At 46.2% G+C, this 26134-nt stretch overlaps 1 protein-coding gene across 1 annotated transcript in view; it reads right to left on the minus strand.

The window, feature by feature from the left end:
• Nucleotides 1–1429: 1429 nt before the first annotated feature.
• The window catches only part of TBL2 (transducin beta like 2), a 52454-nt gene continuing 27749 nt past the window's right edge, over nucleotides 1430–26134 (minus strand). The window contains exons 5-7 of the mRNA XM_075333286.1: nucleotides 17332–17458; nucleotides 13600–13752; nucleotides 1430–1957 (exon numbers count right to left, since the gene is read on the minus strand). Of these exons, the coding sequence (XP_075189401.1) occupies nucleotides 1504–1957; nucleotides 13600–13752; nucleotides 17332–17458 (734 nt within the window). The 3' untranslated portion in view covers nucleotides 1430–1503. The remainder of the gene's footprint in view (nucleotides 1958–13599; nucleotides 13753–17331; nucleotides 17459–26134) is intronic.

The following is a 26134-nucleotide window of genomic DNA, read 5'->3' on the forward strand; positions in this document are numbered from 1 at the left end:
CATCAGGAAAGGAATGTACTCTAGTGACTATCCGCAAGAGATCCTGAGCAAAGGCAGATGGAGCCAGGCAGTGCAGGAGCATATAGGAGGGCCAAAAGGATATCCTATACGTAAACTAAAAAGGTACAGCTGAAGTCTGCCCTGGACTAATTGGAAAGCAAGCATCTTCTCAGGGAGGAAAATAAAAGGAAAGAGGAAGCAGAGAACCCTCGGTGAATGTTTCAAAAAGACTGATGCTAGGTAAAACTGCATAAGACATAACCACTCTAATTCCTATATACCGTAATCCCAAAGTGGATGAAGGGCACAATTAGGTTCCAGAAGGGAGAGCATTCCAAGAAAAATAAACAAGCTACCCAGCCTTTCAAAAGGCATCAATCCTGATGCATTGTTCCCTGTAGGAGTGCTGCCTAGATGGGAAACCAGTGACCGCACTGCTGTAGTTGGAATACAGAACAGCTCTATGTGGAGCTGTGGGGAAAAACCCTTGTTTATAGTAACAGTGTGCAACCAATGTACACATTCTTGTAGAAGTGACAAAGGATACACTGGCTCTAGAGAAGAAATCTGACAGGGGGAAAAAAAGGGCACTGCTGAGGAGAGTCAGCGTGACTCTAAATGAAAGATTCTACCCGATTTTGGGCCCAAAAAGAAGGGAACCTAATGGGGAAAATATAAATCCCGTTAGCTGTAATGTCTGACTGCTGAGAACAAAATGCTGGAACAAAGGTTGTATGCCTCTCCTGAATCATCCTTCACAATAGAAGTCAGAAGATGGTCATCAGGAGTCCTAGGAAAGGGAGTCACTGGGGGGAGGAGGGGGGGGTTAAAAAAAAAAAAATCACCAGGTCCATCTTCCCTTTCTGCACTCTCACTACGGAGGACGAGTGAGCTGGAGATAAGTAGCAAGGCCGCCCTGAGACACTCAATGTGTTGGTGGAAAGGGTGGGTTAGGGCTCTGCCATGTAGACCACTGAGGGCATGTTGTGGATCAAACCACACTGTCCTGTCAGTCTCTAGCTGGGATGACAGTGTTAGCACCTACACTATGTTGCCCAAGTTACAAACCGTATCTGAATGAAAAATTGAAAAGATTAATAAAAATGAAAGAAAGTCTACAGGCAGAAACAGGTCTGAAAGCAGACCCGTGTCTACATCATATGGACACAAAGCTAAAAACTGGACTTTCTTGGCGTCAGTAGGTGAGTGTATCCTACTGAGGAAGCGCTAACTTTCTTTGCCTAGTGTCAGCAGCATACACCCATGGTTTCATGTGTCCACCGATGAAGTGATCGAGAAAAGCAATTTTTTAGTAAAATGAGCAACTTGATTGGCTAGAAGACCCAGCTAAACAGTCACAAACGACACATTTGCAATTTTAACAAGAGGAACAGCTTGTATAACAACACCAACATTGATGAGGCACATGTAAGATTTTCACAGAAATATTTTAATTTTAGAAAGTATCGTTTTTGTATCAAAACAATTTAAAAACAAACAGTCTCAATTCTCTTTGTACAAAGCATCTAGTGCTCGCTGGGCATCCTTTATTTGTTGCTCTAGTCGGTCCTTGGTGCCTTTGCTAGTGGCTTTCTTAAGCATGTCCTTCATGTCAGCAATAGCAGCTCTGTATCCAGCTGAATTATGAAACACACGAATAACACGATCTCCAGTAGAGACTAAAAACTTGTTATTAATATCAAATGCAAGATCGGAGATGACGTCTCCATGTACAGACTTGAATTCTTCTTCTACTTCTCCCGTTTGAGCACTGTACACTGTGATATCACATACGCTGGCTATTGCAACGACCCGTCCGTCAGGTGAAAACGCTATACGACAAGGCTCTTTGCCAGACCATTTTCTTGTAAACATCAAATAAGGGTCTTGTTGCTTTTTATATTCAACATCAGTTTTCCAGAGCTTCCATGTCCCGTCTTTAGAAACAGATGCCATCCTATTGGGGGGGGGGAGAAAAAAAAAAAAAAATCTACATAAGACTTTTTGCTAAAAACCTATATCAAAGCATGCAAAAATGTATTTTCCCCTCCAGCATTTGTTTAACTCAAATAAGTTTAACTGTTTCAGAATTATGTAAATTTTTGTTTTTATCCTCTTCACCCCCGAGCCGGTTTTCACCTTCCTGACTAGACCAAATTGTACAATTTTGAATGTCACTTTAATAGGTAAAACCAGTTTAAGGTAAGAAATTCTTAAATATTTCCCAGTGATTCTGAGACAGTTTTTTTAGATTATACTTAATGTTCGTGGTGATTTTTTGGTTGATATGATTTGCATTTATTTAAAATATTGAAAACTTTACAAAAAGATTGAAAATGTAGCAATTTTCAAACTTAACGGTATTAGGAGACAATGGACCATGTGTTACACAATTTCTCCCGAGTTTGCCAATACCCCATATGTGGTTGAAAACTACTTTTAAAAAGGCACAGTGCAAAGCTTTCAAAAGAAGCGACCTCATTTTACAAAGTACGCCCCTCAATGAATTCATCTAGGGGTGCAGTAAGCATAATGATACTGCAGGTGTCTCACATAATATTATACCAATGTGTGGTGAAGAATTAATAATTACATTTTTAACCACTAAAATGTCATTTTAACCCCAGAGACTCACCTTTCACAAGGGGAATATGTTATAAAAAAAAAAAAAAGTCCCCATAATGTGTTACACAATTCCTCCTGAATATGGCAATACCCAATATGTGACGGTACGGTACTGTTTGGTCACGCCGCAAGGCTCGGGAAAGAAGGAGCGCCATTTAACTTTTGGAGCACAGAGCTTCCAAAAATAATTATTTGCAGGCTCCATTTGCTGAGCCCCTAAGTGCCATAACCGCAAAAACCTTGTGGGAATTTATCTATGGTTGCACTGACTATTTTGTCTTTGGAAAACACCCATGAAGTCAAAACACAGTGAATCTTGCAAAATTATAAACTGCAAATAAACGCCTGTAGGGCCCAGTGTATTGCAGTACCCGTACATTGTCTCCCGAAGCATGAGCTTGGCACACATACACCGTAAATTACCGTAAGTAGGCTTCCTCACTACCACAAACATTTGGACGTTAACTGTGGTTAATGGAAACATGTGGTGCTCAGAGGGGAAAGGGGCATTGGGATTTGGCAGTGCATATTTTGCTGGATTTCTTTTTGGGGGAAGAGTCAGTGCTTTTCCAGAGCCTTTGTGCTACCAGTAAATTGGAAGTCCTCTATATTTCTGTTAAAAGATGACGGACCTGAGTAAGGACTTGTTTATTCTGGGCGGAGATGACTGCTATTTGGTGGCAATTTGGGGGTACAGGACATTTTGGATTGGTTCACATTTATCCTGTGCTCTATGCTGAGCACTTACATTATGGTTTCCATCGGCATCTCCGAAATATGTCATTCAGGTAAAACCCCTGACGGATTAATTTACTATAAAATGAGGCAGTAGAGTTACTCTGGACTGTTTGGCGCTGTCCCTTATAAATGGTGTTTAAGAACACGTGTAAAAAGATGGACACCGCTGGACCACAGGCTAAACAGGAGTTCAAAGTTACTCCCTTGTCCTCATTACAATGAATTTTCCGTTTGAAATCTTGTCTGAATCACATTTTTCAGAAATTTACGTGTAATATCCCAAGTAAGCTCTCAGCATAGAGCGCAGAATAAATGTGAGCTGAGCCTTACTGCAATCTTTGGGAGGCAGAACAAAACAAAAAAGAGAATTTTGTTACTTACCGTAAATTCTTTTTCTTATAGTTCCGTATTGGGAGACCCATACCATGGGTGTTTAGCTTCTGCCTCCGGAGGACACACAAAGTACTACACTAAAAGTGTAGCTCCTCCCTCTGAGCTTATACACCCCCTGGTAGCCAGTCCTAGCCAGTTTAGTGCAAAAGCTGAAGGAGAATAGCCACCCACAAGTAGAACCGAGTAAGAACCGGAACAACCGGAGACTCTGTCCACGACAACAGCCGGTGATAACACACGGAACAAGAAAATTGCCAACAGGCAGGGAGCTGGGTCTCCCAATACGGAACTATAAGAAAAAGAATTTACGGTAAGTAACAAAATTCTCTTTTTCTTTATCGTTCCTTTGGGAGACCCATACCATGGGACATTCCTTAGCTGTCCCTGGGTGGGAATAAACAGAAAAACTAAGAAGTAGGCGGAGCCTAACTTCACAAGTGGGCGACAGCCGCCTGAAGGATGCGTCTGCCCAAGCTCGCATCTGCCGAAGCATTAGCATGCACTTGGTAGTGCTTCGAAAAGGTATGCAGGCTAGTCCAAGTGGCAGCCTGACAGACTTGTTGAGCCGTAGCCTGGTGCCTAAAAGCCCAAGAGGCACCGACAACTCTGGTCGAGTGTGCTTTGATCCCCGGCGGGGGAGGCACCTGAGTACTCTGGTAGGCGTCCGAAATGGTCGATCTAATCCAACGGGCCAAGGTCGGCTTAGAAGCAGAGAGACCCTTGCGCCGCCCTGTGGTTAGCACAAAAAGAGGTGCACCGCCTAAGTGCAGCGGTGCGAGACACATAAATCCGGAGAGCACGCACCAGATCTAGAGTATGCAGCGCTTTCTCAAAGCGATGAACAGGGGCCGGACAGAAGGAAGGCAAGGAAATATCCTGGTTAAGGTGGAAGGGAGAGACCACCTTAGGAAGAAAGTCCGGGGTCGGACAGAGAACTACCTTGTCTTGGTGAAAAACCAAAAAAAGATGACTCCGAGGAGAGCGCAGCCAAATCAGAGACTCTCCTGAGAGAAGTTATGGCAACTAGAAAGGCCACCTTTTGAGAAAGACGATACAAAAACCTCCCTAAGGGGCTCGAAAGGGGGTTTCTGCAATACCGTGAGGACCAAGTTAAGGTCCCAGGGATCCAAGGGCCGCCGATAAGGCGGAATGATGTGAGACGCACCTTGCATGAAGGTGCGGACCTGAGCCAGCCGGGCGAGACGCCGCTGGAACAGCACTGATAGAGCTGAGACTTGTCCCTTGAGAGAGTTGAGGGACAGTCCTAGCTGCAGACCGGACTGTAAAAAAGACAGAAGGGTCGGCAACGAGAATGGCCAAGGAGAATGGCCGGAAGAGCGACACCAGGACAGGAAAATTTTCCAAGTCCTGTGATAGATCTTGACGGAAGAAGACTTACGGGCCTGAGTCATAGTGGAGATGACTTCAGGAGGAATACCAGAAGCCGTCAAGATCCAGGACTCAAGAGCCACGCCGTCAATTTGAGTGCCGCAGAATTCGGGCGGAAAAACGGACCTTGCGAGAGCAGGTCTGGACGGTCCGGAAGATGCCACGGCATCCCCACGGACAGTTGGAGCAGGTCCGGATACCAAGCTCGCCTGGGCCAGTCCGGTGCAATGAGGATGACTCGACGGCCCTCCATTCTGATCTTGCGCAGGACTCTGGGCAAGAGAGCTAGAGGGGGAAACACGTAGGACAGACTAAACTGGGACCAGTCTTGAACCAGAGCGTCCGCGGCGAAGGCCTGAGGATCGTAGGAGCGAGCCACGTAAACCGGAACCTTGTTGTTGTGACGGGATGCCATTAGGTCCACGTCCGGAGTGCCCCACTTGCGGCAGATTGACTGAAACACTGCCGGGTGCAGGGACCACTCGCCACCGTCCACGGATTGACGGCTGAGATAATCTGCCTCCCAGTTTTCTACGCCAGGGATGTGGACTGCGGATATGGTGGACTAAGAGTCCTCCGCCCATTGAAGAATGCGTTGGACCTCCAACAATGCCAGCCGGCTGCGTGTCCCACCTTGGTGATTGATGTAGGCAACCGCTGTCGCGTTGTCTGACTGGACTCGAAGGTGCCTGCCCGCCAACAGGTGGTGAAAGGCTAGGAGAGCTAGAAGCACAGCTCTGGTTTCCAGCACATTGATTGAAAGGGCTGACTCGGACAGAGTCCAAGTGCCCTGAGCTCTGTGGTGGAGATGTACCGCTCCCCAGCCGGAAAGGCTGGCATCCGTGGTGAGAATCACCCAGGACGGAGTCAGGAAGGAGCGCCCTTGGGACAGGGAGAGGGGTCGAAGCCACCACTGAAGAGAGGTCCTGGTCCGTGGCGACAGAGCCACTAACCTCTGTAAGGAGGAAGGCCGCTTGTCCCAACAGCGGAGAATGTCCAGCTGCAGAGGACGCAGATGGAACTGGGCAAAGGGAACCGCCTCCATGGACGCCACCATTTGACCCAGCACCTGCATCAGGCGCCTGAGGGAATAACGGCGGGGCCTCAGGAGAGAGCGCACCGCTAGCCGGAGAGACTGCTGTTTGATTAAGGGCAACTTCACAAGTGCCGGCAAAGTCTCGAACTGCATCCCTAGGTACGTGAGAGACTCTGGGTCGGAGTCAGAGTGGATTTGGGAAGATTGACAATCCACCCGAATTGGGCTAGGGTGGCGAGAGTGAGCGAAACACTCCGCTGACAGTCTGCGCTGGATGGACCCTTGACCAGAAGGTCGTCCAGATAAGGAAGCACTGCTAACCCCTGGAGGTGCAGGACCGCAATCACTGCCGCCATGACCTTGGTGAATACCCGAGGGGCCGTGGCTAACCCGAAGGGGAGATCCACGAATTGGAAATGATCCTCTCCTATCGCAAAACGTAACCAACGCTGATGTGACACTGCGATTGACACATGTAGATAGGCATCTCTGATGTCGATGGACACCAGGAACTCCCCTTGGGTCATAGAGGCAATGACTGATCGCAGAGACTCCATGTGAAAATGCCGCACCCGGACATGCTTGTTGAGAAGCTTGAGATCCAGGATGGGCCGGAAGGTACCGTCCTTTTTTGGAACTAGGAAGAGATTTCAGTAAAAACCTCTGAACCGTTCCTGAGCGGGAACTGGAACAATCACTCCGTTTGCCTGCAAGGACGCCACGGCCTGCGAGAAGGCGGCGGCCTTGGAGCAGGGGGGAGTTGAGAGAAAAAAAATCTGTTTGGAGGGCTGGAAGAGAATTCTATCCTGTAGCCGTGAGATATGATGTCTCTCACCCACCGATCGGAGACTTGCTTTAACCAAGCGTCGCCAAAGTGGGAGAGCCTGCCACCGACTAAGGACGTGGCTGGAGCGGACCGAGAGTCATGAGGAAGCTGCCTTAGTGGCAGAACCTCCTGCGGTCTTCTGCGGACGCGCTTTTGGGCGCCAGTTGGATTTCTGATCCTTGGCTGAGTTAGCGGACGAGGCGGAAGGCTTAGAGGATGACCATTTGGAGGAACGAAACCTCGATTGATTCCTACCCTGGGCGGGTTTCCTGGTCTTGGTTTGTGGCATGGAAGCACTCTTCCCGCCAGTAGCTTATTTAATGATTTCATCCAGCTGTTCACCAAACAGCCGTGAACCAGCAAAAGGGAGCCCAGCAAGAAACTTCTTGGAAGAAGCATCTGCCTTCCACTCTCGAAGCCACAAAATCCTGCGGATAACAAGAGAATTAGCTGAAGCCACCGCAGTGCGGTGAGCAGCCTCTAGCATGGCAGACATGGCATAAGATGAAAAGGCTGAAGCCTGAGCAGTTAAGGTAACCATCTCAGGCATAGATTCCTTGGTGAGGGAATGCATCTCCTCTAGAGAAGCAGAGATGGCTTTGAGAGCCCACACTGCTGCAAAAGACGGGGAAAACGCGGCCCCCGCAGCTTCATACACAGATTTGGCCAGAAGGTCAATCTGACGGTCAGTGGAATCCTTAAGTGAGGTGCCGTCAGCCACCGACACAACGGTCCGGGCTGAGAGCCTAGACACCGGAGGGTCTACCTTTGGGGAGTGAGACCACTCCTTGACCACCTCAGGTGGAAATGGAAACCGGTCATCAGAACCACGCTTTGGAAAGCGTTTGTCAGGGCAGGCCCTGGGTTTGGTCACAGCGGTCTGAAAACTAGAGTGGTTAAAGAACACACTCTTCACTCTCTTAGGCGAGGTAAACTGATGTTTTTCTGCCAAAGAGAGTTGCTCCTCTGATACTGGCGGATTGAGATCCAGCACAGAATTAATAGAAGCAATCAAATCACTAAGATCTGAGTCACCCTCAGAGAAATCGATGGGATACATAGCCTCCGAGCCCCCAGTGAGGGCATCCTCCTCATCTTGAGTGTCAGCTCTTGAGACAGAGCCGTGGGATGGGGAGGGGGAGGAAACCCTGCGCCTTCTCTTAGAAGGACGGGGTCTGGGATCAGATGATGAATTCTCCGTGAGCTCTGATGGACGGAGGTGAGAGGATAGGAATCCTCTGTCAAGAGTATTAGAGGCACCCTGTGAGGGGGGCTGATGCATATTCATCAAAGTCCTGGACAAAAGTCCCATGGACTCAGCAAATGACTGGGATATGGACCTAGAAAAGGACTCTACCCAGGCCGGGGGTTCAATCACAGGTGCAGCAGCAGCCTGAGAGACCACTGGGCCTTGCTCCTTGTGTGAGACATGCTGCTGGTATACAGAGGTCCACAACCGGAGACCGGCTGTGGCTTACCAGACCGCTGAGCGCGGTGTTGTGTGCCCTCCAGATCCCGAAGCCCGGTCCCCCAGTCGCAGCACCTCAGCAGAGATGCAGAATGCAGGATGTCCCAGAGCAGAGTGAACTCTGCCTGAGAAATGACTAGGGGGCGTTCCTATAAAAGAGCGGGAACTGGAGGGCTATAGAGACCTGCAGGGAAGGAGGGACGCCCCAGCAGTGGGGAGTGTCCCTCCCCTGTGTAGAACGGCCGCCGGGAGGAGCCGAACCTGTCCCTCTGCATGAGTGACATGCAAGGGCAGGAAAATGAAACCAGGCCTCCGGCGAAGCCGGGGCCTAAATTTAAGCGGCGAGGCCGACAAGCAGGCACCATCGGCGCGGTTCTCAGGCAAAAGCTAGAGAATCCGCCGGAAAAGTTAAAACAATCACATACAGCATACTCTCCCCTTACAATAAAGAACCGGGACCCCCAACATAAACGTCTCAGGTACTTAGCTGCTGAGACGCAGGGCCATGTCCCTGGGGATGAGTGCTCCGGTCCAACCGAATCCTCAAGGGGCTGTGGATGGAGACCGGACTCCTGCCAGGCATGGAGACAGTGCTGGCTCCCACTTCAAGCCAGAGCCCAGAAGGGATGGTGAAGGAGCGCGGCATGTAAGGCTGCAGCCTTGTAAATCAACCTTAACAACACCGCCGACACAGTGGGTTGAGAAGGGACATGCCGGGAGTCCAGACATGGACCCGCTTTTCTTCAAACTCTTTCCGAAAGTCAAACAAATCAGATGAGAATGCATGTGTGGATGTATGCCTCCTGACACAAAGCAATAAACTGGCTAGGACTGGCTACCAGGGGCTGTATAAGCTCAGAGGGAGGAGCTACACTTTTAAGTGTAGTACTTTGTGTGTCCTCCGGAGGCAGAAGCTAAACACCCATGGTATGGGTCTCCCAAAGGAACGATAAAGAGATAAACAGCAGTTGAAGAATTTGCTTTACTACAATTTTTTATGCCTTTCGCCTTGAGGTATATGTGATAAGGTGGTGTTATTTCTCAGGTCAGTACAATTACAGCAATACCAGATATATTTAGTTATTTTTAGGTTTGGCTACTATCACACTAAAAAAATGCTTTTATACAAAATAAACCATAACCATTTGCATCACCAAAGCAAGGCAAGTTTTTTTCATTTTTCTACCAGTAACGTCGTCATGTGAGGGCTTGGTTTTTGAGGGATGAGATGTAATTTTTATCAGTATTTTGGGTTACATAACTTTTTGATCACTTTCTATTACACGTTTTGTGATAGAATCCATAAACAAACAATTTTTTGTTTACGCCGTTCTACGAGTCACAAAAGTGATGTGTTTAATTTGTCGGGTCAGTACAAATACAGTGATAGCACATTTATATAAATTTCTTTAGGTTTTGATCAAATTTTGCATTGCTGTATTCTGATAACTATAGCTTTTTTTATTGTTTTGCTGATGGAGCTGTATGGCAGCTTGTTTTTTTGCTGGATAATATGTTGTCAGTGATACAATTTTTATTTACATATAACTTTTTTGATTGCGTTTTATTTACTTTTAAAGTTGTATGATGAAAAAAAAAAAATAAAAATAGATTTTCAACTTTTTTTCTTTTAAAAGTTATTTATTCATCATGCTCACTATATGGTAAAACTGGACAATTTGATTTTCAAGGTCAGTACGATTACGGTGATGACAAACATGTATAGTTTAATTTAAGTGGTGAAAAAAGATTGGTAAACATAAATAAATAAAAAATTGTTAATGTTGCCATTTTCCAAGACATGTAATGTTTTAAATTTTCAGAATATGGAGCTATGAGGGGACTTTACTTGCACCCAGTGATGACATTTATATTAATACCACTTTGAGGTAGATACAATATTTCGTTTTTAAACAAAATGTTTTACGTTTTTTTTTTTTATTTATTTTTTTTACACAATACAAAATAAACCATAAAACATTTCATACAAAACAAACTAGACACGATACAAACACCAAAATAGGAGAAAGGGAGGAAGGAAGGAAAAAGGGAAGAGGAAAAGGGGAGGAGAGAAATGCCACAAAGCCAGTCCTAGGATTCATAATTAGGGCTGAGCGGACCCGAATTGTAAAAGCCGGATCCATGCAGCTGCGGGCTGAGAATACCAGCCCCCAGCCGGCTTCATCATGACTGGCTATTAAAATTAGGGGGGACCGAACGTAGTTTATTTAAAATTTAAAAAAAAAAAAAAAAAAAAAAGCTGCATCACCGACACAGCCGCGCACACTTCTGACAGGAACGTGCATGTGTTTCTAGGTACATGCACGCTCAAGCTCAGAGAGCGCAGGCTGTGCCAGCTGATGTCAGACTTGTACGAGTGACAGCTCATCATCGGCACAGCTGCACACTTCTGACAGGAACGTGCATGTGTTTCTGAAAGACATGCACGTTCACCATACTGACCAACAGACACTTGCACTTCTTTCCCCGCCCACCAGCTGTCCTGCCGCCTGTGATTGGTTGCAGTCAGCTGACACACTGACACTAAAGGCTGCTTTATACCTTACAATTTCACATACGATATCGTATGCGATGTGACCCGCCCCCATCCTATGTGTGGTACGTTCAATTTGTTGACCGTGTTGCACAATTTCCCGTCACACGTACTTACCTTCCATACGACCTCGATGTGGGCGGCGAACATCCACTTCCTGGAGTGGGAGGGACGTTTGGTGTCACCACGACGTCATGTGGCAGCCGGCCAATAGAAGTGGAGGGGCGGAGATGAGTGGGACGTAAACATCCCGCCCACCTCCTTCCTTCCGCTTTGCCGGCGGGAGCCGCAGGTAAGCTGCAGTTCATCGTTCCCGGGGTGTCACACACTGTGATGTGGGCTGCCTCGGGAATATTGAACAACCTGACGTTCAATTTTTAGCAATTGAACGACGTGCATGCGATCAACGTTTTAATGTTCAATCGCACGGAGGTTTCACACGCTACAATGTAACTAACGATGCCGGATGTGCGTCACTTACGACATGACCCCGCCGACCCATCATTAGATAAATTGTAGCGTGTAAAGCCCGCTTAAGGGTGGGGGAACGTCTAGCTGCAACCAATTACAGGCACCGGTGGGCGGGCAAAACAATGAATATTGAATTGTCGGCTCCGGAAGGGAAAAGCGTGACCCGGAGGAGTTTGCTACCATGACACAGCCTCAGGTGAGTACATCGTACGCACTCCTACCCCCCTGTCCCATCCACAAACCTTTTTAAATTTTCGGATTCTGGTCCCCATAGGCTTATATGGGCACCGTAATCTAGAGCGGATCCGGATTTTTTGTTCAATCCAGCAGTGATCCGCCGGTTCCGGATTTTGGCGGATTCGATCAACCCTATTCATAATATGTTAAAGGGAAATCATAGTCAAAAACAATAGAAATAATGGTCAGGAGAGATTTAAAAAAAAAAAAAAAAAATAATAAGGGGCAAAGAGAAGTCTTCCAAATCTGGGGGGAGGGTCAAATAGTTTAGTGGACAACTCCTTAGGGTAAAGGGGTAGTGGTAGCATAAGGAGACGATGACCAAAGAGACCATTGGGCCTCCAAGGCAATGTGACGTTGAAGGTCCTGGTTTAGGGTGAGTTCATATAGCCTACAGATATTGACTATTAATCACTTCCTGGAGAGACTGAATCGCTGCTTGGTACCACAAAGCCGTAATACTTTGTCTAGCAGCAGTAAAAATAAATGAGCACGTCCATTTAATCTCTCTCGGAAGGTCTGAAATTCCAATTTTAAGGAAAGCCATAGCCGGGTCAGGAGAAAATGGAACATGTGTACATTTGGCTATTAGAGAGAAAACTTGATTTCAGAAAGAAACAACTATTGGACAAGACCACCACACGTGGTACAATATTTTAATCGCCTCTGCAAAGTTGCAGCAGACAAAAAACTAATAATGGTGTATTAATTTTTTTCTGTCATTACACCATTTACCAATCAAATTAATTTAATATTTTGATAGATCGAACGTTTTACGAACACAGCAATACCAAATAAGTGTATTCAGAATTGCTTTATTTTTAAAAGAGGAAAAGGCTTTAAAAAAAAAAAAATAAATAAATAAATATGAAGTTATTGTCTTAAATTCATTTTTAGCTGTTTTTGTAAGTCTCCTTGGAACTTAAAACTTGCGATCATCGAATCGCTTGTACTATACATAGCACTGCTATGCATAGCAAAAATCATGGTCTCTTATGTATGCCAGCTAAACTCTGCGTTTCAAAAAGAGACTATTCACTAGTCTTCTGCAGACCCCTGGTTGTCATTGCAACCCATCAGTGCCCTGTGATCAAGTCAGGGGCGTGCCAATGGGTGCATAAAATGTTGCGTCCCCCTGCTGGCTTTTATTAAAGTTCACTGTCAGAGATTGACAACAGCATTTACCATATTAAAAGCCGAAAGTGGAACTCCATTGTTAGAGGCAGATTATGGCGGAGCATTTTTTAAAAATTATTATTAATTAACCCCTTCACGACCAAAGACGTTCCCATACGTCGGCTGATCTGATCAGCTATGTGCAGCTAACAGGTGCGGGAGGATCGGAGATCCACCAGCACCTTTTAAACTTACAGTAGTTAGCTCTCACTGTCAGAGTTTGATAGCGCGATCAAGAACACTGGCGGGGGATCATACCATTCCCCGCTGCCACCGGTGGCCCCGTGATGCTGTTATGATGAAGTTCCTGTGAACGCCGGCTGAGCGCTAGCATTCGCAGATAATCAGCATTTCTGCTGTTCAGAGGGATGCTGAAGCATCGGACAGTGCAGGCTTCAAGTCCCGTAAGGGGACTAATAAAATAAAAACGTTTTTAAGAAATAAAGTTCAATTCACTCTGCTTTTGCACCATTGAAAATAAAACAAATTAAAAAACACATTTGGCATCGCTATGTTCAGAAATACCAGATCTATCAAAATTTAAAAATTAATCTGATAGGTTAAAAGTGTAACAAGTAGAAAAAAAAAACCAAAAACCTGAGCTCCAACCAGAGAACCAAAAGAGAATCACTTAACTTTCATGTTTTCTCTAATTGTTCTATTATTCCTACACGTGAAACACTGACCTGCTGGAATCATTGGAGAAAGCAAATCCACAAACACCAGCCGAGTGTCCGGTCAGCTCAAACGCTCGAGTAACTTCCCGGAAGTCTCCAGATTTACCAAAGCAGATCTCCCAAACCTTCACATCTGAAGTGAAACCACAACTTCCTACAAACCTGTGGAAACAAACATATATGAGACTGAATGGTTCATTAACACAAAAAAAAAAAAAACAAAAACCCAATATTGACTTGTTAAAAAAAATATTTAACACGATATCTGAATAAGCTAGCTGAACAGGCATCTGCTACATATAGACCCAAAAGGGACAAGTTTCTTATTCATTTGTGGAAATCCATTCGCTTTCATTCACCACAGATAGAAGCTCATTTCGCAAGTTATCTAGCAGAGGAGTCTCTCTCGCTCTCAAAATTGTGGATTCACATTGAAGGCATCAAAACTATGAATTATCACATGTGGAACGAAATATTTAACAAAAAAGTGTGAAACTGAAAATATGTCTTATATTCTAGGTTCTTTAAAGTAACCACCTTTTTGCTTTGATTACTGCTTTGCAGACTCTTGGCATTCTCTTGATGAGCTTCAAGAGGTAGTCAACGGAAATGGTCTTCCAACAGTCTTGAAGGAGTTCCCAGAAATGCTAAGCACTTGTTGGCCCTTTTGCCTTCACTCTGCGGTCCAGCTCACCCCAAACCATCTCGATTGGGTTCAGGTCTGGTGACTGGAAGCCAGGTCATCTGGCATAGCACCCCACCACTCTCCTTAGTCAAATAGCCCTTACACAGCCCTGGAGGTGGTGTGTTTGGGGTCATTGTCTTGTTGAAAAATAAAGGATGGTCCAACTAAACACAAACCGGATGGAAAAGCATGCTGTGGTAGCCATGCTAGATCAGTATGCCTTCAATTTTGAATAAATCCCCAACAGTGTCACCAGCAAAGCACCATCACACCTCCTCCATGCTTCATGGTGGCAACCAGGCATGTAGAGTCCATCCGTTCACCTTTTCTGCGTCGCACAAAGACACGGTGGTTGGATCCAAAGATCTCAAATTTGGACTCAGACCAAAGCACAGATTTCCACTGGTCTAATGTCCATTCCTTGTGTTATTTATCCCAAACAAGTCTCTTCTGCTTGTTGCCTGTCCTTCGCATTGGTTTCCTAGCAGCTCTTTTACCATGAAGGCCTGCTGCACAAAGTCTCCTCTTAACAGTTGTTCTAGAGATGTGTCTGCTGCTAGAACTCTGTGTGACAATGACCTGGTCTCTAATCTGAGCTGCTGTTAAGCTGCGATTTCTGAGGCTGGTGACTCAGATAAACGTATCCTCCGCAGCAGAGGTGACTCTTGGTCTTCCTTTCCTGGGGTGGTCCTCATGTGAGCCAGTTTCTTTGTAGCGTTTGATGGTTTTTGCCATTGCACTTAGGGACACTTTCAAAGTTTTACCAAGTTTTCGGACTGATTGACCTTCATTTCTTAAAGTAATGATGGCCACTCGTTTTTCTTTACTTAGAATTTGTAGTATGGGAAGAAAAAAGCAGATAACAGTCTATTCAGTAGGACTATCAGCTGTGTATCCACCAGACTTCTGCACAATAGAACCGATGGTCCCAACCCCATTTATAAGGCAAGAAATCTCACTAATTAAACCTGACAGGGCACACCTGTGAAGTGAAAACCATTTCCGGTGACTACCTCTTGAAGCTCATCAAGAGAATGCCAAGAGTGTGCAAATCAGTAATCAAAGCAAAAGGTGGCTACTTTGAACAACCTAGAATATAAAGACATTTTCAGTTGTTTCACAAATTTTTTGCTTTTTTGCTAAGTATTTCATTCCACATGTGTTAATTCATAGTTTTGATGCCTTCAATGTGAATCTACAGTTTTTCAGAGTCATTAAAATAAAGAAAACTCCTTGAATGAGAGGGTGTGTTGAACCTTTTGGTCTGTACTAATAAATTATATAATATATACACACACACACACAATCTGTGATTATTGTTGACGTCATCTTCCCTGACCTGTGCAACAAACTCAGATTTGCGTTACAACAGCCAGATTGACCACAGAAATCAATAGGGATGTTAAGCGATGTGCACACAATGTATTTGTGGGGGGTGAGGGGGGGTGTTTGGTGCCATTTGTCACAAAACTGCATGCATATTTTATGCCTGCAAAGTCAATCAGAATTCTGAAGTTTTGTGCACATGTTGCTTATTTTTCCCTTGTAGATTTGGTGCAGAAATTGTGCAGCATGTGAATTCCATTTTTCCACCCCTAATGCATAAAGAAAAACAAAAGCAAAAAAAAACCCCATGCAACAAAAACACGTTTTTCTGCTAGGAGATGAAGAAATTTCTGTAACCAAATGCTCAGCGTGCTCACAGAGTCTATAGGGGAGTGTTGTGTACATAATCTGCGATCTGTGCAGAATAGGGGATAGTGAATCCTATGTCATCTATATATTGACGTTGCCTGCGATAATGACGTCATTACTGAACAGTAATAACCAGGAAGTGTGGTTTTTAATTACATCCTACAAAAAAAAAAAAAAAAAAATATCATCAAAAATTAATTAAATACAAAACAATATACCGTATTGTTCGGACTATAAGACGCACCGGACTATAAGATGCACCCTGGTTTTAGGAGGAAAAAAGGAAAATAAAATTTTAACCAAAAAATGTGGTCATGACACACTGTTATGGGGCGCGGATCTGCTGACACTGTTATGGGGGTAATGTCCCCAAATTCTCTACTAAGGTGCTGCATCCTGGTAATGATCCTCCTGCCTTGTATATACAGTATATGTCCCTCATCCTGCTATATACAGTCATCCTGCCATATGGCCACATCCTGCTAAATACTGGCATATGGCTGCATCCTGCTATATAACCCATCAAGGCATATGGCCCCATCCTGCTCATAATATGCCCCCATCCTGGTCATAATATGCCCCCATCCTGGTGTATGGCCGCATCTTGTGGCACATAAAAAAAATAAATAAAATAAACGTTCATACTCACCTCACCTTACCTCACTCCCTGCAGCATCGCTCGTCCTCCCGTCTGTCTCAGCCGCAGCGCCGTTGAGTGGAGCCGTCCCCTTGCAGCATTGCGATCATCTCCTGTGTCTGTGCCGGCGGCTGCGTGTGGACACATGCGCACAGCGATTAAGTCATTGCTGTGCGCGCCGCTAGTCTCCACCCAGCCGCCACAGACACAGGAGATGATCGTGATGCAGCAGGGTAACTGGGACGGATCCACTCAGCGGCGTTGCCGCTGACACAGATGGGAGGATGAGTGATGCTGCAGGGGAACAGTGAGTACTGTACACTGATTCACTGCTCCCCGCGCTGATGATGATGTACGGGGAGCAGTGAATACAGCCGCACATGATCACTCCAGGCCGTAGTTGCCAGGGGTGATCATGCGGGCCAGCTGTTTATCCCCCGCCCATCATCCCGCCCACCTGTCAGTGCCTGCTTCAGTGCTGAGGGATGATGGGCGTGCATATTAAATGAGCGGGTCCACGTGGTCACGGCAGGCTGCTACAGCCTGCTTGTGCCCCCAATGACCCGCTCCATCGCAGCACCTACATTCCCCGCAGCCACATTCAGACCATAAGACGCACCCCCCACTTTCCCCCAACATTTGGGGGGAAAAAAAGTGCGTCTTATGGTCCGAAAAATACGGTATATTAGACATTTGAGAAGTAGAATTAAAAAGCTAGTGTTACCTCCCACAAGGTGACACACAGGCATAGGCATTTGTAACCTGATTGGTATTAATAGTTGCCAGGACTTCACCTTTCCGACTCCAAATCAAAATGGTGGTATCACTTGATGCAGTCATAACAAACTTCCCTGCAGAGAGAAACCAGAATCAGACATGTCCTAAAAAAATATAAACTACTGATCACAAAACATACAGTGCCTTGCGAAAGTATTCAGCCCCCTTGAATTTTTCAACCTTTTCCCACATTTCAGGCTTCAAACATAAAAATGTTAATGTTCTGGTGAAGAATCAATAACAAGTGGGACACAATTGTGAAGCTGAATGAAATTTATTGCTTATAAACTTTTGTAAAAAAATAAATAACTGAAAATTGGGGTGTGCAATATTATTCATCCCCTTTACTTTCAGTGCAGCAAACTCACTCCAGAAGTTCATTGAGGATCTCTGAATGATCCAATGTTGTCCTATATGACTGATAAATATAATCCCCCTGTGTGTAATCAAGTCTCCGTATAAATGCACCTGCTCTGTGATAGTCTCAGTGTTCTGTTTAAAGCACAGAGAGCATCATGAAGACCAAGGAACACAACAAGCAGGTCCATGATACTGTTGTGGAGAAGTTTAAGAGCCTGTAGGCACACTGCGTTTTTTGCCGCGTTTTTTGCTGCAGAAAATGTTCATAACTTTTCTGCAGTCCTTCCACAGCAAAACCTATGGGAGGGGGGGGGGGGGATGCTGTTTGCACACTGCGGTTTGTTTCTTTATCTACAGGTTTTTGCTGCAAAATTTCTGCAGCAAAAAGAATGAGCATGTCACTTAATTTCCGCAGGTACCTGCGGTTTTTGCCATAGAAATGGTAAAAAAAAACCCCAAAAAAAACAAACAAAAAACCACACAGGTACCAACCCACGGAAAAACCGCAAAACTGCGAGTGCGTTATTACCATGGTGTTTGCCGCGGGTGCGGTATTCTGCCAGAGGGTGCGGATTTTTCTTGAGAATTTCCCAGTGCGCACAGGGCCTAAAGCCAGATTTGGTTACAAAAAGATTTCCAAAACTTTAAACATCCGAAGGAGCACTGTGCAAGCGATCATATTGAAATGGAAAGAGTATCATACCATTGTAAATTATTATTATTATAGTGCCATCAATTCCATGGCGCTTTACATATGAAAGGGGTATACATAATAGGGACAAGTACAATAATCATAAACAGTACAAGACGAGAGAGGTCAAATCTACCAAGACCCGCCCATCCCTCAAAACGTTCATCTCAAACAAGGAGAAGACTGATCAGAGATTCAGCCAAAAGGCCCATGATCACTCTGGAAGAACTGCAGAGATCTACAGCTGAGGTGGGAGAGTCTGTCCATAGGACAAATAAAAACGTTCATTTTTCAAATTCACAAATAAATGTATCCAGGTGCTAGAATGGCCAAGTCACAGTCCAGACCTGAATCCCATCGAGAATCTGTGGAAAGAGCTGAAAACTGCTGTTCACAAACGCTCTCCATTCAACCTCACTCAGCTCCAGCTGTTTACAAAGGAAGAATGGGCAAGAATTTCAGTCTCTCGATGTGCAAAACTGATAGACACATACCCCAAGAGACTTGCAGCTGTAATCACAGCAAAAGGTGGCGCTACAAAGTATTAACTTAAAAAGGGACGAATAATATTGCACGCCCCAATTTTCAGTTATTTCTTTTTTAAAGAATTTTAAAATAAGTAATACATTTCGTTCAACTTCACAATCGGGTCCCACTTGTTGATTCTTCACCATAACATTAAAATTTTTATCTTTATGTTTGAAGCCTGAAATGTGGGAAAAGGTTAAAAAAAATTCAAGGGAGCCGAATACTTTCGCAAGGCACTGTAAAAATGGAACAGCGCCATACATTTCGTAGCGGCTGTGCCTGGTATTGCAGCTGTCAAGTGAAATCTGCGTGACTAGGCATAGCCAAATACAAGCTAAAGGCCCCGTCACACACAGAGATAAATCTTTGGCAGATCTGTGGTTGCAGTGAAATCATGGACATATTGTTCCATTTGTACAAAGCCACAAACCTGGCACTGATTGTCCACAATTTCACTGCAACCACAGATCTGCCGCAGATTTATCTCTGTGTGTGACAGGGCCTTTAGCCTCTTCTACTAGTTGATCTGTAGGTGTCAAGGTACAAAATCTTTAGGATCGGCCATTAATATCTACATAAATTAAACTTTAACCATTTCATTGCCTGACTATTTAGCCCCCTTGACAACAAAGCCTATATTTGTTTGGATTTTCACCGAGTTCTCCCACCAAGAACACTTGCGTCTGCACAAGCATAGATTGACTGCTGTGGCTTGGAAAGTAGGCATGGGATTTCTATACATGGCATCCACTGTGCTTCTACTGTACAAACCAGCGTTTTGCATGCAGGGAAAACATGCTGCATTCAAAACGCTGCTACTCCTTATCGTGGGCACATACCCTTACATTACAGGAGAAAAATGCACTGCAAAATTTGTTATGTAATTTCTTCTGAGAACACAGACCCCATATGTGGTGGAAAACCAATGTTTGGGTGCACGGCAGGCCTCAAAAGGGAAAGAGCGCCATTTTGATTGGAATAGATTGTAAATGCCATGTAACGGTTGAAGCGCTCTTTACACACCAAAACAGAAGGAATCCCCACGAGTGACCCTATTTTGGAAACTACGCCTCTCGAGAAATTAGTCTACAGGATTAGTAAGCATTTTTACCCCTCAGGCGATTCACAGAATTATATAACATTGGGATGAGTACACAAAAATTAAAAAGGTTTCCAGTAAAATGATCCTTTGTCCCCAAGTTTTTAATTTTTCAAAAGGTGTAATGGAAAAAAAACAAACAAAAAACAAAACCACATTACAATTTGTTGTGCAATTTCTCACGAGTGTGTCAATACACCATATGTGGTTCAAAGCTACTTTTGAGGCACAATACAAAGCTCTGAAAGGAAGGATCACCATATTGGACTTCAAATTTTGCTGGAATTGTTTAAGGGTGCCATGCCACAAATCGCAGAACCCTTGAGGTACCAGAACAACAAAACCTCCATAGTTGACCCCATCTTACAAACTGCACCCCTCAATGAATTCATCTAGGGCTGCTGTGAGCTTATTGACACCACAGGGGTGTCACAGAAGTCTAGACCATTGGGTGGTGAAGAAAATATAATTACATGTTTACCACAAAAATTTAGTGTTTGCCCCAGATTTTAAAAATTTGGGTAAAAATGCCACCAAAATTTGGCACACAATTTCTTCTGAACGTGACAATACCCCATAAGTCGCTGTTTAGTACTGCTTAGCTACACGGCAAGATTCAGAAGGGAAAGAGCGCTATTTGATTCTTGGGTGTACACCTTTTTGTACAATAGTTTGCGGATTTCATATAAAGAGCCCCTAAGTGACAGAAGAGCAGAGTCCTCCGTCAACTGACCCCATTTTGAAAATTTACACCCCTCTAGGAATTTACCTACAGTGTAGCGACGATTTTGACTCCATAAGGGTTTTTCCCAGAAACAAGCAGCATTGCATGTTGCCGAGTGAAAATTGCAAATTTGTCATTGTAGTGTCCGTAGATGGTAGTGCCCGTTGTAGGGTCCCATACATTTTGAGGTGGCTACAAACACAGGTGCCACAAAGGGCTATGGCAAAACACACAATCAAGGAGAGCCAAGCCCAATTATCACATCAAACCATACTATTCATAGCATGGTCCGACACCCAGTAATAGTGACCGCAGAGAACAAAACTATATCTACAGTTAATGGAACCGTCTCACCCAAGCTGTAGTTTCACCAAAAATCGAGGAGGGATTCATGGAGGGGCAGACCCAGCTGCCACACATTTCTCCAGGTTCCACAGCAGCAGTCAGTCGTTGTCACTCCCTCCCTACGCATTTCTACACAGTGTGTCCTTAGGGGATCCGGAGTATGAGGCACGATGAGACCACGTCCACATGGAATGTTAGAAAATGGTCGCCAAGGGGTTTAAATACATTTACAAAGGGTAGAGAAGGGACAGACTGGAAGAGTCACTGAAAACCAGGTGATATTGATTGGTGGCAGTAATGATGTAGAACGCCCCCAAAGCTTAATTTGCATCACTCAAACATATAGTCTATGGGCGTAACCTGGTAAAGGTAATGATCATTGGTGGTATTACAAAAATAAAACGCCCATTAGGGTCTAATTTACATTACCTAGGTGTCGATGATTCAAAAGAGCCGGCGTGTGACATCAGATGAAGTGTCACTTCCGCCCTGAGACCACTGTCAGATGAAAGCACGTCACTTCCACCCCAGTCAAAAGTGCCAGAGTGAAAGGCTCTCCCCAGGAACACAGGGCAGAGAAAATTGGTACCGTGCTGTAAGCAGGTGTCACAGCACAGCGGCCGTTAAAAGTGAACCACATGCAGACCTAATAGATCAAATGCCTATCCAACGGAGCATCAATATTAGGCTAAATACATAGATAATAAGCCCCACATGAAACAAAATTAGTATTTTTCAGCTAAACCGCAAATGTATTACAGTAAAATAGACTGCAACAATGAAATCAAACATATGACCTACATAAGCAAAGGTCAAATTTCCATGTTACAGAAAATATTGTTCACCCTCCTTTAAAGAAATAAGTGGCTTACATCACCAAAATTGAGAAAAATACCCACCCCCTGCTACAAATATATATACACACACCTACCTACCTACCTACCTACCTACCTACCTACCTACCTACCTACCTACCTACATACATACATACATACATACATACATACATACATACATAGAAATCTTTATTTTATATCAATATTTTATCTCAATATTACAGATCCGTCATCTGTAAATATAGGGTTCCGTTTACAGATGATGGACCTGAGTGGTTTTTTTGGATTTGAGTTGAAACTTTTACTAGACACATTTTATCTATAATTTTGGATCACATTTATCCTGTGCTCTAAAATGAACTACTAAATCTGCGAATGATACGTTTCAGATGACACCACAAGGAATCTATTCACTATGAGACAGCGGAGCTACTCTGGACTCTGTCTGGCCTCTGCTCAGCATTGTCTTTTTCAGAAGTGCACAAAAGTAGGATTTTTGTGTACTCACCGTAAAATCTCTCTGAGTCTTCATTGGGGGACACAGGACCATGGGTTATGCTGCTGTCACTAGGAGGCTGACACTAAGTAAACATAAAAAGTTAGCTCCTCCCTAGCAGTATACACCCCGAGCCGGAGGCGGGCTCAGATCAGTTTGGTGCACAAGCAGTAGGAGGAGTACCAGAATCACCATACATAAAACAAGTTATAACTAAAATAATGCAGCCGTGCGAACAAGAGGTCTATGAACATAAGACCGCTGAAAATAGCAGGCAAATGCAATTAAACAACCAAAAAACCAAGCAGGGTGGGTGCTGTGTCCCCCAATGAAGACTCAGAGAAAGATTTTACGGTGAGTACACAAAAATCCTACTTTCTCTATCGTTTCATTGGGGGACACAGGACCATGGGACGTCCAAAAGCAGTCCCTGGGTGGGAATACAGAAGCCCGCAGATAGGAAGAAAAACAACGACCTCCCTCGGCGGGCTTGTACTATAATTGAATGCTGTCAACCTATTACAGGTGTGCAACTGCTGCCTGCAAGACCTTTCTCCCAAAACTAGCATCTGCCGATGCTTGGGTGTGAACCTGGTAGAACCTAGTAAAGGTATGCAGGCTAGACCAGGTGGCGGCCTTGCAGACCTGGTCGGCCGACGCCTGATGCCTAATCGCCCAAGAGGCTCCCACTGCTCTGGTAGAGTGCGCCCTTACCCCCCACGGCGGAGACTTGTCCCGAATCCGATAGGCCTCAGATATGCCGGAACGGATCCATCTGGCAATTGTGGCTTTGGATGCAGATTCACCCCTCTTGGGACCAGAAGGAAGGACAAACAAACCATCCGACTTAAGGAACGGCGCGGTTCTGGAGACATAAATTCTAAGGGCGCGCACCAGGTCCAGGGTGTGCAAGGACCTCTCCAAGCTGTGAGAGGGGCCAGGACAGAAGGACGGAAGAACAATTTCTTCGTTAAGATGGAACGGGGAGACCACCCTTGGGAGAAAGGCGGGATCTGGCCGGAGAACCGCTTTGTCCTGGTGAAAAATCAAAAAGGGAGCAAGACAAGAGAGCTGCCAGCTCTGACGTCCTTCGAATAGAAGTGATGGCAACGAGGAACACCACCTTCCAAGACAGGTGAGAAAGGGAAGAATCCCGCAAGGGCTCGAAGGGGGGACCCTGAAGTGACCCTAGGACTAGATTAAGGTCCCACGGTTCTAGAGGCCGACGATACGGCGGGGCCAGGTGGGCAACTCCCTGGATGAAGGTCTTAACCTGTGGGCGAGAGGCCAGTGGCTTCTGGAACAGGATTGACAAAGCCGATACCTGGCCCTTTAGTGTGGCGAGAGAGAGACCCGCATCGAGGCCCGACTGCAAGAATGCCAACAGGGAAGGAAGGGAGAAGGCGAGAGGAGAAGAAATGCTGTGCTCTTCACACCACCTGAAGAATACCTTCCACGTGCGGTAGTATATTCTTGATGAAGATTGCTTCCTGGCTCTAATCATTGTCTGTATCACTCTTGAAGAAAAATCAGCGTGAGCTAGAACCCAGGATTCAATGGCCAGGCCGTCAAATTTAGGACCTTTGAGTTCTGATGGAAAAGAGGTCCCTGCTGTAGGAGATCTGGACGGTCTGGAAGGCGCCACGGAGCGTCTGCGAGGAGCTAAGTGAGTTCCGCGAACCATGCTCGCCTGGGCCAGTCCGGAGCCACCAGGATGACTGGTATTCCTTCTGCCTTGATCTTCTTGAGTACCCTCGGGATCAGAGGGAGCGGAGGGAAGATGTACGGGAGACTGAACTGGCTCCACGACAGGGTGAGGGCGTCGATTCCTAAAGCTAAGCGGTCGCGGCATCGCGCTACAAATTGCGGAACCTGACAGTTGAACCGGGAGGCCATTAGGTCCACATCCGGAACTCCCCATCTGTCGCAGATCTGGTTGAAGACTTCCCGGTTGAGGGACCATTCGCCGGAGGCGAGGCCTTCCCTGCTGAGGAAGTCCGCCGCCCAATTGTCCACGCCTGGGATGTGAACCGCTGAGATCAGGGAGTGATAACACTCGGCCCAGTGCAAAATCTTCCTGACTTCTCGCATCGCCAGGACACTTCTTGTGCCTCCTTGGTGGTTGATGTACGCCACCGCCGTCGCATTGTCCGACTGGATCCTGACCGGGCAACCCTGTACTAGGTGCCGAAACTGCTGCAAGGCTAGCCGGATGGCTCTTATCTCCAGAATGTTGATCGGGAGACAACTCTCCCGCGGTGTCCATCGGCCTTGCGCTGTGTGATGCCGAAACACTGCCCCCCAGCCCTGGAGACTGGCGTCGGTGGTCACTATCTTCCAGTGGAGCGGGAGGAATGACCTTCCCGACGCGAGGTTGCGTTGATTGATCCACCAACTGAGTGAGTGGCGGGTCTCCGGCGAAAGATGAAACCTGCGGTCCAGAGAAAAGGGAGATCTGTCCCACTTCTTCAACAAGGCCAGCTGGAGGGGCCGGAGGTGGAACTGTGCAAAGGGTACCGCTTCCATCGCCGCCACCATACGACCGAGGACTCGCATGCCGAACCTGATGGAAACTTGGCGCTGACGCCGGAGAGCGTGGAGGCCTCGTTGCAGGGAGGACATTTCTCCTGTGTGAGGAAAACTCGCCCTTGGGTGGTATCGAATACCATGCCTAAAAAGGTGATCCGTCGGGCCGGGGTCAGAGAGGACTTCTTCCGATTGATCAGCCACCCTAACCGTGAAAGGGTGTCGATCGTGTCCTGAACCCCAAGACGACAGTCCTCGAAAGAAGAACCTTTTATCAACATATCGTCCAAGTACGGGATGACCATAACACCCCTGGAATGTAGGACGGACATGGCAGCTGCCATGATCTTCGTAAAGACCCTGGGGGCGGATGCGAGGCCGGAAGGAAGAGCTGTGAGCTGGGAGTGATCTTCCGCTATCGCAAAGCGGAGGAACTGTTGGTGAGAGGTGGCTATAGGGACGTGAAGATAGGCGTCTTGAATATCCAGCGATGCCAGGAATTCGCCGACCTCCATGGACGCGATCACGGACTGGAGTGACTCCATTCGAAACAGCCGAGGCCTCACCGACCTGTTTAGAAGCTTTAGGTTGAGGACGGGGCGGACAGAGCCGTCCTTCTTGGGGACCACGAGAAGGTTGGAATAGAACCCCTTGAAACGTTCTGCGGGAGGGACTGGTACCACGACTCCGGCTTGGAGGAGGGAGTCTATGGAGTGAAAGAACGCGCGAGCCCGCGCGGGAGACTCGGGAGGGCGAGATAGGAAAAAACGTCTTGGTGGCTTTGACTCGAATTCTATTTTGTAGCCTGATGTGATGATCTCTCTGACCCAGGCATCGGCGGTCAGGGGGATCCACACATGCTGGAAACGAGACAGCCGCCCTCCCACGAGTCTGGTGCTGTTGCGCGCCGACCGTGAGTCACTTGGAGGAACGTCGGGGGTAACCGGAAAAGGATTTCGTGGACTGGTGGGGACGTGAACGCCAGGCGGGATTGGTCTTGAATGACGGGGTCCTCCTGTCTCTCGGAGGAGAGCGTCTTTTTCGCGGCTGGGGATTGGAGTTGAAGCTGCGAAAGGGCCGGAAATGAGCGGTGGGGCGCCAATTCTGGAAGCGCTTGGGGCGCAATTGGGGGAAGAGATGTACTC

Source organism: Anomaloglossus baeobatrachus, chromosome 2, assembly GCF_048569485.1.
Source record: "Anomaloglossus baeobatrachus isolate aAnoBae1 chromosome 2, aAnoBae1.hap1, whole genome shotgun sequence".
In the NCBI taxonomy this organism is placed as follows: domain Eukaryota; kingdom Metazoa; phylum Chordata; class Amphibia; order Anura; family Aromobatidae; genus Anomaloglossus; species Anomaloglossus baeobatrachus.